The following is a 13,527-nucleotide window of genomic DNA, read 5'->3' on the forward strand; positions in this document are numbered from 1 at the left end:
AGTTACAACAGGTTTAAGTCTTGGTCATACAGTGATCAAATATCCATCCCCCTGCCTATGTGGCAGATGATTTTCACTTTACTCTCTCTTTACTGTGATTACATTCAATTTTTCGACAGAAGACCCACTATTATTATTTGGAATTTCCCCCCCCCCCCCCAACTATCAGACAGCTGAAAAAGCATCATTAGATAATTTGTTTTCTATTGCTGATAATGCAGAGCATATGATGTTGCACGGCCACTGTGATTTTGGATTTCTGGTTTTTTAGTAATTAAACCCTGAGGGATTTCTGCCAAATGCTGCTGGGTTCTGAGATTGGTTTGTGTGTCTCTGGGATCATGACCATTCAGGAGCAGAGGAGCCATTCGTGGGCTGCAACTCGGGTTCTTGTCTGGGTGAGGAGAAAGGCCGGTATCGCCGCCCCATCCCGAGAGGTCCCACGTGCCCCATCAGGCAGTATAATGATTTTAAGTCTGTTACAGAGTTCTGCAATCTTCTTAACAATCTATTTCATTTCCACTACCCTAAAAATAATCCACATTCCATCATTTCTAATTCTTGCCCCCTGCCCTAATACTGAGTTAGTAATGGAAATTCATGAGGGAAGGTGTGAATTACTCCTGAAGTGCTCAGGGCCTACTCTCAGCTCATTGCTCAGGAGAAATTTCTGGTGATATTTGGACAAATGTAAGTCCAGGGATTGAACTGAACCTCCCATATGGAAAACATGTGTTCTAGCTCTTCGAGTTGTTGTCCCAGCCACTGTGCTTCATTTTAAGTTAATTTTGGTGTGGTGTGAAATATAGGTCTATACTTTTTTGCATATAGGTGTCCAGTTATCTCAGCATTTAAAAAAAGACTTAAAAACTTTACTGGTGATTACTGCATTGTTTAAAACCAATTAGTTATAAACTTACGGGTATATGTGTCTATCTGTTGTAGCATTCATTTTTTGACTCTGGATTTCATAAAGCCTAACTTGTAATTTTAAATAAAAATTAGCATAAAATGTATCCATGCTAATGCAGTTGTATTTGTACTGCAATTACTGTGTGTGTCTGCTTGTGTGCATGTGTTTATAAAGATTATTGTGGGTCTCTGTTGAAGCTAGAATATTTTCCTGATTTCTGAAGAGCTTCCATATCTTGGTATTTGGGCAGTTTTGAAAAGTAGATTGTTCTTGCCTAGATTTGTTCTGCCACAGGTGCCAGCAGTTTCAGACTATTACATCACTCAAGTTCCTTGTATAGTTTTTGAGAAAAATTAAGCCAAGATCTCTTAAGTGATTTCCATGCAAAATTAATGCTTCCCTTGACTTCTGCCAATTGTTATGATGCGTTTAGGCAGCAGATGCCAAAAAAGTTTAGAACTTGTATCTGGAAAGAATTCAGATTTTTAGACAGAAAGCATTTGTGCCTGGGGTAAGATAATGGTCCCACCTGTGTCTTTTTCTTGTCTTCTGGGAGTCTTCATCGTATGTCCCAAAAGGCCAAAGCAGATCCTCTTTCTATTTAAAAAAATTGTTTTTTAAATGAAACACAGTTTTAACTTTGTAGGACCAGATCTAACTTCAAGTTTCAAAATATGTGTTCTTTAGCTCTTTAGGGCTGGAGCGATAGCACAGCGGGTAGGGCGTTCGCCTTACAAGCGGCCAACATGGCCGACCCGAGTTCAATTCCTCCGCCCCTCTCGGAGAGCCTGGCAAGCTACCGAGAGTATTTGATATGCCAGACACAGTAACAACAAAGTCTCCAATGGAGACGTTACTGGGCCCGCTCGAGCAAATCGACGATCAACGGGAGGGCCTTTACCTTTACTTTACCTTACCTTTAGCTTAAAATGTTTTGACAGCTACCTAATGGCCTGCCACTTTAGCATCTTATTTTTTTGTTTTGTTTTAGGCATAGAGTCAGAGAATCAAAGCCATTAAAACCATACTGTAATTAGTCATTGTCAGATCTACATAAATTCATTTCATATATCTGTATGTCAGATTAGCTGCTTTTTTCCCTGTACTATTTTGATAACTAGCTTAGTCTGTTAATATGCCACTGAAATAAGTAAAACATACTCAGTTGTTGGGTTTATTAACTTTAAAATTTTATTTATAATGTAATAAGGAAGAAAAGAAAGGAACTAGTATTTATCGAGTGCCTTCTGTATTCCAAGTACTGTCCTAGACATGTTTATATCCCTAATCTTATTTAATCCTCATAACCCTTCATGCTTGGTATTATTATTCCAGTTTTAGAGATGAAGAACTTTAAACAAGCTAGATAATAATACTTTATGCTTACATAGGGCCTTTCATATAATTGTAAAGTATCATCTGACTTTTGGAGATGTTCAATCGGAAAAAAAAGACAAACTAGCATAGTTTCCCCACTGTTGCATAGCTACAGATAGAAAAAAAAGATGCACATGGTATTTCTCAACTGTTTGTGAATATTAATTATGGGGAGTATAGTGAATGGAGATAAGAGACAAGCCATACAGAAGGGAAATTTTCGGTGGCCAGATAGAAATGGAGTAATCGGATGTTCATATGCAAAAATACAAACAAAGCTTGTCCTTGTACCCACAACTCAAATAGATCACAGATTTAGTTTTTTTGATTTTTTTTTTTTTGCTTTTTGGGTCATACCCAGCGATGCACAGGGGTTACTCCTGGCTCTGCATTCAGGAGGTGTTCAGGGGACCAAATGGGATGCTGGGAATCGAACCTGGGTTGGCCACGTGCAAGGCAAACGTCCTACCAGCTGTGCTATCACTCCAGCCCCCAGATTTAGTTTTAAGACCTAAAAATAGAAAACTTCGAGAAGAAAACAAGAGAATATCTGACTTTGGGTTAAGTAAAAATTTCTTTGTTATGATTATATGTTTAACATTATAATGAATAAATCATACTCAATATTTAAAATGAAAGACTTTGCATAATAAAAATAAGCTGCAGGGGCTGGAAAGATCTTACAAGTGGTAAAGTCACCTGCCTTGCATATGGTAGGTCTTCATATAAGGTTCCCTGTGTCCTACGAGGAAGGATCCTTGAGCACAAAGCCCTGAGCACCACTAGATATGGCCAATCCCTCCATCCCCATCCCCAATACAAGCTACAGATTTGAAAAATATTGGACAGTCACACTTGGTAAAAATAGAGATCTGATCAAAGTTGATAAAGAATACATTCAGAGTATCTAGATAACTAAAAATGCATTAATACGAGATTAGCTAGTTAATAAGGGCAAAGAGCATGTCACTAAAGAGGAGAAATGAGTAGAAAATAGGACATGGCAATATTCTCAATACCATTGCTAATTGAGGAAGTTGATTAAGGCCGCAATGTCCATACATACTAGAATAGTTTCACTTTTTTTTTTGTGTGGGCCAAACCTGGCAGCTTATTCCTGGCTTATTCCTGGCAGCTTATTCCTGGCTCTGCACTCAGGGATCACTCTTGGTAGGCTTGGGGGACCATAATGGATGCTGAAATTGAACCTGGATCAGCTGAGTACGACACAAGTGCTCTGCCCATTGTACTAGATCTCTGGCCTCTAGAATAGCTTTTTTTTTTTTTTTAAAGAAACCAGCACCTGATAATATAAAGTGTTGACAGATTATATGGAGCAATTGGGACTCTCATTCATTGCTGGTAGGAATGCAAAATAGAAGCCCCCATTTGAAAAAAGTTTGTCAGTTCTTAAAGGTTAAACATATGACCAGTAATTTTATATGTATATATATGTATCTATATATATATACACCTATATCTGATTATATATATTTGTATATATCTATTCATATTCTCGTGGCTCTGAGCTCAAGGATGACTCAGCAGTGCTAGGTCACCTTATAGGATGTTTGAGATCAAACTCAGGTGGTCAGCCACATGCAGAATTCTTCATGTCATTCAATCTAGAATAATCTCCAGTAATTCAGTGAATAAACAAGCAGAAGTAAAAAATTAAAAAATGGAACTACATCAAATTAAGAAGTTCTGCACCTCAAAGGAAATGGTGACAAGAATTTAAAAATACTCCACAGATTGGAAGACATTATTGACATACTACTCATTTGAAAAAGGGTTAATGTCCAAGATATATAAAGCACTTGTAAAGCTTAGAGTAATGACAGCAAAACAATCCCATCAAAACAAAACTTACAGTTGCCCAGTAAATAATGAAAAATGTTTTCTATCACTTTTCTATCACCATCATGGGCTGGAGTGATAGCACAGCGGGTAGGGCATTTACCTTGCACACAGCCGATCCGTGTTCTGTTCCTCTGCCCCTCTCAGAGAGCCCGGCAAGCTACCTGTGACATATTCGATATGCCAAACACAGTAACAAGAAGCCTCGCAATGGAGACGTTACTAGGTCCACTCAAGCAAATCGATGAATGGGAGGACAGTGCTACAGTGCTACAGTTTCTACCATCATGGAAATGCAAATCAAAACAGTAGTGAGGTATCACCTCAAACCAGTGAGATGGGCACACATAAAAGAAAATAGAAATAGCAAACATGGTTGTTTCTGTTGATGTGGGAAAAGGTAATCCTCATCCATTGCTGGTGGAAATGTCATTCCAGCCTCTTTGGGAAACAATATGGACACTTCTTAAAAACAAAGGATTGAGCTTCCATACTACCCATCAATTTCATTTCTTGGCATCTACCCCAAGGGCCCAAAAACTGTGTTCAGAAAAGACATTTGTGCCCCTATCTTCATTGGAGCACATTGACAATAGCCAAAATCTGCAAGCAACCCAAGTGTACAAGAAAGGATGACTAGATAAGGAAATTGGGCTATATATACACATATGTATAATACTGCTCACTTATAAGAAAAGACAAAATCGTTTGTTTTGGTACTATGTGGAATGGCTTTGTAGAGTATCATGCTAAGTGAAGTTAGAAGGAGAGGAACAGATAAAACATGATAACTCTCATGTATGGGATATAAAGAAATTTAATAAGGGAATAACAAATGACCAAAGGCAACAGAACCTGAGAACTGTTCTATAGAACTGAGCTTAACGTGGTGCTTGGATGAGGAGTTGCGGGTTGGAGGGGAGGATGAGAAAATAGTGGAGGAGGTGCACACTGGTGGTGATGGGGTATGTTGGAATGTTGTGTACATGAAACTCATGAAATATTAACAGTATTATAAATAAAAAATCTAAAAATATTTCATTTTAGGGTAACTCCTTTCAAGTCTTTATTGTTTATTGGAATTTTTTTTTCTTTTTGGGTCACACCTGGTGATGCACAGGGGTTACTCCTGGCTCTGTACTCAGGTATTACTGCTGGTGGTGCTCGGGGTCCATATGGGATGCTGGGAATTGAATCTGGGTCAGCCACGTGCAAGGCAAACTCCCTACCCTCTGTGCTATCTCTCCGGCCCTGATTGGAAATTTTTTGTTATTATTTTTTGGGGAAAAAATTTTAATTGTAGCTTAGGTTGTAATAGTGTCGATGTTTATAATTTTGATGTACAAATTTACTGCATCTTTACCACCACCATGGTGCCCAAAACTCTGTACCACTGTCCTTATATCATTTCTAGTCTGCCTCTTCCTTCTCCTCCTCTACTCCCGCTGAGGCCTTTATTGTTTTCTTAATATGTAATTAATTCTACATCTTTCCTCTCTGCTTTTACTGAAAGCCATTAATTCTGATATGTTGTATTTAATATTTGTTGGATTCAAAATATTTTCTAGTAGCCCTTATGATTTTCCTTTATTCATGGATACTTTAGTATTATTTCTTAATTTCAGAATGTTTGAGTAAATATATATTCATATATACATTTCTGTTATTGACTGCTATCCAGTTTTTTTGACAATGTATAATGGTAAGAGTTCATTCTATTTTTGTAGTTGTTTCTGGGCCACACCCAGCACTGTTCAGGCCTTATTCCTGGCTCTGCACTCAGGGATCACTCCTAGTGGTTCTTGGGGGACTATGTGAGGTGCTGGGTATAGAACCTGTGTTGGCTACATGCAAGGCAAACGTCCTGGCTTCTGTGCTGTCCTTCCAGTCTCAAGTTCATTCATTATTAACATGTTCATATTTGACATATTACCTTGAATATGACTATTTTAGTATTTTTTTGTTTGCACCTAAAATATTATATTGTTGGGTGAAATGTCTTATATATGTAGGGGTGTGTGTGTGTGTGTGTGTGTGTGTGTGTGTGTGTGTGTGTGTGTGTGTGGTTTCAGCAGAGGAAAGAGTCTATTCTGTTAGCTACTAAGAGAAGTGTGTTTTTTTTTTCAATTTGGTTACCCTGAAATTACAAAGGTGTTCATGATTGGGTTTAAGACATTAAATATTTCAGCACTAATCCCTTCACCAGTGCCCACTTCCCTCCACCAATACTGCCTGTACCCTTCCCGGCTTTGCCTCCCACCCACTAGTCAGCTCCATGAGAGGTGCTTTTTTTTTAATAGTAAGTTTGTGCACTGTGGTTTACAATACTGTTGCTGATAGGGTTTTATGCAGAACACTTTGCCAACTTTCAGCACTCCCTCTTTCTCTTTGTTGAACATTTCCTTCTACCACAGCCATTGCCCCCTCCCTTTCTCATCCTCCAAGACTCTGCATCCCTTGGGTGGCATGTTTTCTACTGTAAAGAAAGGCTACTCAAGTATTTTGCTATTTCCTTTTTGCTTTCCATTAAATTTGCTTTCAGGGACAGGTAGCATGGTTGTATAATTTTAATTTACTTTTAAATAAAAATTTCCTTTTCGCCCCATTATTTTCCTTTTCCTGGAATCACTTTACTTGACATTAATATCGTCACTTCAGTTTTATTTTTTTGTGCTCAAGAATCACCACTGGTGGTGCTGAGGGGGTGGGGGGACCATATGCAGTGCTGGGAATTGAACTGGGCTTGGCAGCATACAAAGCAAGTGCCTTGCCTCCTGTGCTATCTCTCTGACTCCACTATTTTCTTTTTCTTATGTTTACTTGGCATGCCTTGCTTTCTATCCATTGTTAATCTATCTGTATTTTAATTTTGGGGCTACATTTTAGAAGACAGTGTTTTGAGTCTTTATTTAATTCAGTCTGTCTTTAACTTTTATTAGGTCTTTAGAAGAATTTTTTGCTTAATTTAAATTTAAACTTTCCATGTTGCTTCTTACTTTATATTTATTCCATAACCTCTTTATTGTCATTTATTATTTTTGACCTGATTAATTTTTTTTCCATTTTATCACCATCATCACAGTTGTGAAAAATGTGTTAGTTATTGCTCTAGCTTTGTAATACACATGTTTGATGAATCAACTCTCTCTGTTTTTTCCAGAGTTCATAGTTATGTGTTTACTTTAAAAAAAAATTTCATAAAATTGTTCACAGTGGGCTGGAGTGATAGCACAGCGGGTTGGGCGTTTGCCTTACAAGCGGCCAACATGGCCGACCCGAGTTCGATTCCTCCGCCCCTCTCGGAGAGCCCGGCAAGCTACCGAGAGTATTGCGCCTGCGCGGCAGAGCCTGGCAAGCTCCCCGTGACGTATTCGATATGTCAAACACAGTAACAACAAAGTCTCCACTGGAGACGTTACTGGGCCCGCTCAAGCAAATCGATGAACAACGGGAGGACAGTGACAGTGACAGTTTTCACAGTGATTTATTACATTCAATATTCCAACACTCCAACACTAATCCCACCACCGTTACACCTTCCCACCACCATTATTTCCTATTTTCCCAACCACCACCCAAGGCTTTCCCAATGGCAGTCCCTAAATTAATTTATTTTGTATTGCCTTTTATGATTAATTTGCTACAAATGATCAAAAAGATTTTCTTAAAGTATGTGAAGATTGTTACATCTCACCCTAGAGCCATTATGCCCTCGTATAAGAGATTATTAACACACAGGCTAAGCCTGGCTAAGCCTGTGTGTTAATATTTTCTTAATCGAGATTGATTGCCTTCTACTTTATATCCATCCAATGTGGTGTGCTACACCTGGTATATCAGTGATGCAGAGTATGAGATGTTGCATGGCCACTGTTTTTTTGGTGGAGTGCTCCAGGAATTCTAAAATTTTGATAGGATATTCAGCTGGGGTTAAATTTTAAACTGGATGGTGACTTTGGAGTCTGGAAGCATCTCTGCAGCTCTCTAATCTCTTTTGATATTTATTTATGAGTCTCTGGATCGTGGCTGGTTAAGGGGCTTATTTACTGCCTGGGTCAGTTCATGTGCATGACTGCCAGGCTCCCAGAAGAACAGGGGGATGGGTGGAGGTCACCCATCCCTGACTCCGTGGATACTTGGAGATTTTGGTCACAAAACCTGCATACCTGAGTTTTTCAACAGATTCATTCTTTGATGAGGCTTGCCCAAACCTGTGGAGTCCGGTTGTGAGCATGGCAGTGATTGGATTCTGGTGATTTTTGGTTACGGGACCTCTGCTTAAGGCAGGTGGAGAGACTTCCTGTCCACCTCCAAGATGCCCCAAATCTGAGATTCAGGTTGGCAGAGTCTGGATGCATCTCTGCAACTCACTGATCTCTTTTGAGATTTATTTCATGTTTACTTTAAAAAATTTTTTTAATTGAATCACCATTACAAAACTGTTCATGATTTCATTTCAGTCATACAATGTTCCACCCATCCCTCCACCACCAATGCACATAGTTTCCCTCCTGCCACCCTCCTATCCCCACTCCTCCTGCCTACCTCTATGGCAGGCACCTTTCTTCTCTCTGTCTCGCTCTTTGTCTCTCTCTGTCTCTCTCTCTTTCTCCCTCTCTCTGTCTCTCTCTGTCTCTCTTTCTCCCTTCTCCCTATTTGTGCACTATGGTTTGCAGTATAGGAGCTAAGAGTTCATTGTCTTTGTTCAAGGCATTTAGTATTTTTATCAGGAAGGTACATCTGGAGTATCTTTTTTTTTTTTTTAAACTGTGTGGCAGCTTTGTGGTGTGGATGTGAACTGCTGGGGCTTCTGGAGGTACAGGGAGGTTGGCACCCATCCTGACCCCAAGAAAGCATGGAGATTTCAGTCACAGAAGCTACATACCTGAATTTTCAGCAGATTAATAGCTCAGTAAGGTTCATGCCAAGTCAGTGCAGTCCTGCTGGGGGCATGGCATCGGTTTTGGTGTGTGGTAGCAGCCCCCTGTTTGCTTCTGGGGGCTCTGCTTGGAGGAAAATCAGGCAATTCCATGCCCCTTTGATCTACCCCAGTCTGTTTAGCCTTGCATGGTCTGAGATTAACTGTGGCTTTTGATTTCTTTTGAGATTTATTTATGGGTCTCTGAAGCCAGGCCAGTAGAAAGCTTACATGGTGGTGTTAGAATTGGTTTGTGGGGGTGACTGCTGGTGCTTCTAGGCATAGAGGGAGAGGTAGCCGATTCCCCTCCAAGAAGCCTGGAGATTTGAGTCACAAAACCCGTATACCTGAATTTTCAGAAGATTAATATCGCGGTGAGGTCTGTCCCAAGATGATGGAGTACAGTTGGGAGCATGGGGGTGATTTGGATTATGGGGCCAAGCAACTGCCAGGGGATTGGGTGGGCACCAAGTAAACCCATTCCCTTCTAATTTATCCCAGTCTATGTGAGTCTGAGATTATTTGTGGCTTTTGATCTCTTTTGAGATTTTTTGAGTCTCTGTAGCAAGGCCAATACATGAGCTTGTATGACTGAAGTGGAGGTGGTTTGTGGGCATGGCTTACACATACTTACACATACCTAAGTTTTGGCGATTTAATTTCTCAGAAAACTTGATCCTGAGTTGTTGAAGTCCGGCCAGAGGCATAGTGGCATTTTGCAGTGTCAGGAAGGCCAAGGGCACCATCATGGGCACCATCACGCTGCTGATGTCCTTGTGACCCCCATCCCGCCATGTCCAGGTTGACTTGGCAGCGGCACTATGTCCTCTTAGCCTCAGTGGTGCTGGCAGTGGTGGCCTGGCAGGGACTGGCACTGAGGCCAGGGCTGTTTTTGTTCATGACTCGGGCAATCTCCAGACAGTTGTCACTCAAAGAGGTTTTCCTCCATAATATGCTGTGTGCGGCACTGGTGGTGTGGACTGGTCTGGAGAAGAAATGGTGGTGGAGACCTCCTGCCAGCGTTGAGGTGCCCTCGCCGCCCTCCCATGGTGAGAACTAGGGCACCCCCTCAACTCTGGGACCTTGCAATCCACTGCCTTGGTGAATCAGAACTAATAAAAATGAGAGATTTCAAGTAGAAATTGCCACTTGGCTGTTTGACAGCGTGATTCAGGTGGCTCAACTTATTTTATTGAGTAAACTTGTTTAAACTCATTTTATTGAAAAATAATGATTAGGTTAATAGGGCTGGAGCGATAGCACAGCGGTAGGGCGTTTGCCTTGCACGCAGCCAACATGGGCGACCCGAGTTCGATTCCTCCGCCCCTCTCGGAGAGCCCGGCAAGCTACCGAGAGTATCTCGCCCGCACGGCAGAACCTGGCAAGTTCCCTGTGACGTATTCGATATGCCAGACACAGTAACAACAAAGTCTCCAATGGAGACGTTACTGGGCCCGCTCAAGCAAATCGATGATCAACGGGAGGGCCTTTACTTAACTTTACTTTTAGGTTAATAGGTTTAAAAGGTGAAGCTGTGGGAGCTGGAGAGAGAGCGCAGCAGGTAGGGCGTTTGCCTTGCACACGGCCGACCCGGGTTCAATTCCCAGCATCCCATATGGTCCCCTGAGCACCGCCAGGAGTAACTCCTGAGTGCAGAGCCAGGAGTAACCCCTGTGCATCGAAGCAGTCTCTGTGGAGTCTTCTTATTTCAAATTCTTTTCTTATTCTTTTTAGGACTGTGAGGACTTGGGACGTTGAAAACCCAAAGAAGCAAAAAAGTGTGTTTAAACCACGGACGATGCAGGGCAAAAAAGTAATTCCTACCACATGCACATATAGTCGAGATGGAAACCTCATAGCAGCTGCCTGCCAGAATGGAAGCATACAGATCTGGGACCGAAATATGACTGTAAGTAAAGGACATTTAAGTCTACTTTTTAAAAAAATAAAAGAAGAAACCACCTAATAAAGACAAACATTATGTTAAAATATTATGAAGGTCAATTTCCTGAGTTTAGCTCTAATTTAAACTTTAGTGTTAGTTGACAAAACATTGGGACTTTTACAGTAAACAGCATTTCAGCGAACATTCCAGTATTTTCCAGTGCGTATTAGACTTTTTTTAAAAGATAATTCCAATTTTTTTGGTATAAAATTTAAAAGATCATTTTCTTTTAAAAATTTTGAAGCTGTGGTTTTCGGTGCTGTTAAGATAGCAGTGTTTCAGGCATTTAGTATTGCTACACCCTCCATTGCCTCCCTCTCTCAGTAAACTCTGTTCTCTGGGCTATTTTCTTTCTTTTTTTTTTTTTAATTTTTATTAGTGAAACACCATGAGGTACAGTTGTAGACTTACAAATTTTTGTGCTTGGGTTTCGATTATACAATGATACCATCCCTCTACCAGTGCCCATTTTCTACCACCATGGATCCCAGTATCCCTCCTACCCCCACCCCTCCCATCCCACCTTGCCTCTGTGGCAGGGCATTTCCTTTTATTCTCTCTCTCCTTTTGGGTGTTGTCGTCTGCAAAAGAGGCATTGAGTGGCAGTCATGTTCGGTCTATAGTCTACTTTCAGCATGCATCTCCCATCCTGGGAGGATCCTCCAAAAACACTTTATTTGGTGCTCCCTTCTCTATCTGAGCTGCCCTTTCCCCTAGAATGCCCGGCTGGCCTCTAAGCCATGGAGTAATCCTCCTGGTACTGATCTTGGCTATTCTTGGGTATTAATCTCCTATTTTGTTACTTTATGTCCCCCAGATGAATGCAATGTGGGCTATTTTCATAGGGTCTGTTTTTACCAGCCTCTCTCCCCAACCCCCATTAATATGTTCTTTTATACTCCACATATATGAGAGATCACTTGGCATTTTTCCTGTTTCTTTTGACTCACTGTGCTTATTCAGACATGATTCAGTATAATACATATGACAGCAACTTCAGGAATTTATCTTTTCTCATAGCTGAGTACTAATCCATTATATATGTGTATACACACACACACATATATTATAATTTCTTTATCTAGTCATCTGTTCTTGGGCAGTTGGGTTTTTCCCAGATCTTGGCAGTTGTGAACAGTGCTACAATGAATATAGGAGCACAGTATAACTTACTGTGTATCTTTGCTCTCAGTTTTAAACTTGAAGAATTTCATGGTTGTGTAAAAGAATACATTTCATTAAAAGATTTAGAGAAACAGCAAAATGACCTGGACCATCCAACTGTAATCTTGCAATTATTTCTAATTTAAATAATACTAAGTAATTTGGGGCTGGAGTAATAGCACAGCGGGTAGGGTGTTTGCCTTGCACGTGGCTGACCCGGGTTCGATTCCCAGCATCCCATATGGTCCCTCGAGCACTGCCAGGAGTGATTTCTGAGTGCAGAACCAGTAGTAACCCCTGAGTATTGGCTGGGTGTGACCCAAAAAGCAAATAATAATAATAATAATAATAATAATAATAATAAGTAATTTAAGCAATATTTTAATATTTCATGACATTCCAGTTGAATATGTATCAGATTTTTTTCTTTATAGTTTTAGGTCATTGTTAAAATAAGTTTTGAAATGGGAAAGATCATAAATTTTTAAAAAATTTTTATTAGTAAAACACCATGAGGTATAGTAGTAGACTTACAAATTTTTGTGCTTGGGTTTCAGTTATACAATGATCAAGTACCCATCCCTCCACCAGTGCCCATTTTCCACCACCACGGTTCCCAGTATCCCTCCCACTCCCCATCCCCCCCAATCCCACTGTGCCTCTGTGGCAGGGCATTTCCTTTTGTTCTCTCTCTCCTTTTGGGTGTTGTGGTTTGCAAAAGAGGCATTGAGTGGCAATCATGTTTGGTCTATAGCCTACTTTCAGCATGCTTCTTCCATCCCAACACCCTTTATTTGGTGCTCCCTTCTCTATCTGAGCTCCCTTTTCCCCTAGCATGTGTGGCTGGCCTCCAGGCCATGGAGCAAACTTCCTGGCACTAATCTTGGCCACTCTTGGGTGTTAGTCTCCTATTTTGTTACTTTATGTTCCCCAGGTGGAAGATCATAAAATTTTTTAACTATAGAAATACTGTCTTTTGGTTATTTCTCTTACTTACAAATATGATTAATTTATTTGCATTTATAAATGGTAAAATTTTTGACAAATGGAATGATTCAAATTACAAATGTTAAAATTAAAAAAGTTTACTAATTTTATAACAATGCAATTTTCTTTTAGGAAAAAATTTTTGTTAAATTTTTATTTTATTAAATGTTTATAAAATGGCAGGCACTATTCTAAGCATAGGGATGGCTACACATTCTCAAAAATTCCTGCCTTCATTGTGTTTGTCATTCTGCTTCCTTTAAACTAACATTTTTTCCAAAAACATTGTTGTTCATACTTTTATAGTTTTAATAGGACACCAGGAATAGTAGTTTATTGTTATTAATTTTTATCTGCCTTTTA

The 13,527-nt window shown here is 40.1% G+C and overlaps 1 protein-coding gene across 2 annotated transcripts in view; it reads left to right on the top strand.

Moving 5' to 3' along the window:
- WDR70 (WD repeat domain 70) overlaps positions 1–13,527 on the top strand; it is a 308,613-nt gene that overhangs the window by 168,425 nt on the left and 126,661 nt on the right. For both annotated transcript variants that reach the window (XM_056112067.1, XM_056112068.1), the window contains exon 10: positions 10,803–10,977. In XM_056112067.1, the coding sequence (XP_055968042.1) occupies positions 10,803–10,977 (175 nt within the window). The remainder of the gene's footprint in view (positions 1–10,802; positions 10,978–13,527) is intronic.

This window comes from Sorex fumeus, unplaced genomic scaffold (assembly GCF_029834395.1).
Source record: "Sorex fumeus unplaced genomic scaffold, SorFum_2.1 ptg000015l, whole genome shotgun sequence".
NCBI classification, from domain to species: Eukaryota; Metazoa; Chordata; class Mammalia; order Eulipotyphla; family Soricidae; genus Sorex; species Sorex fumeus.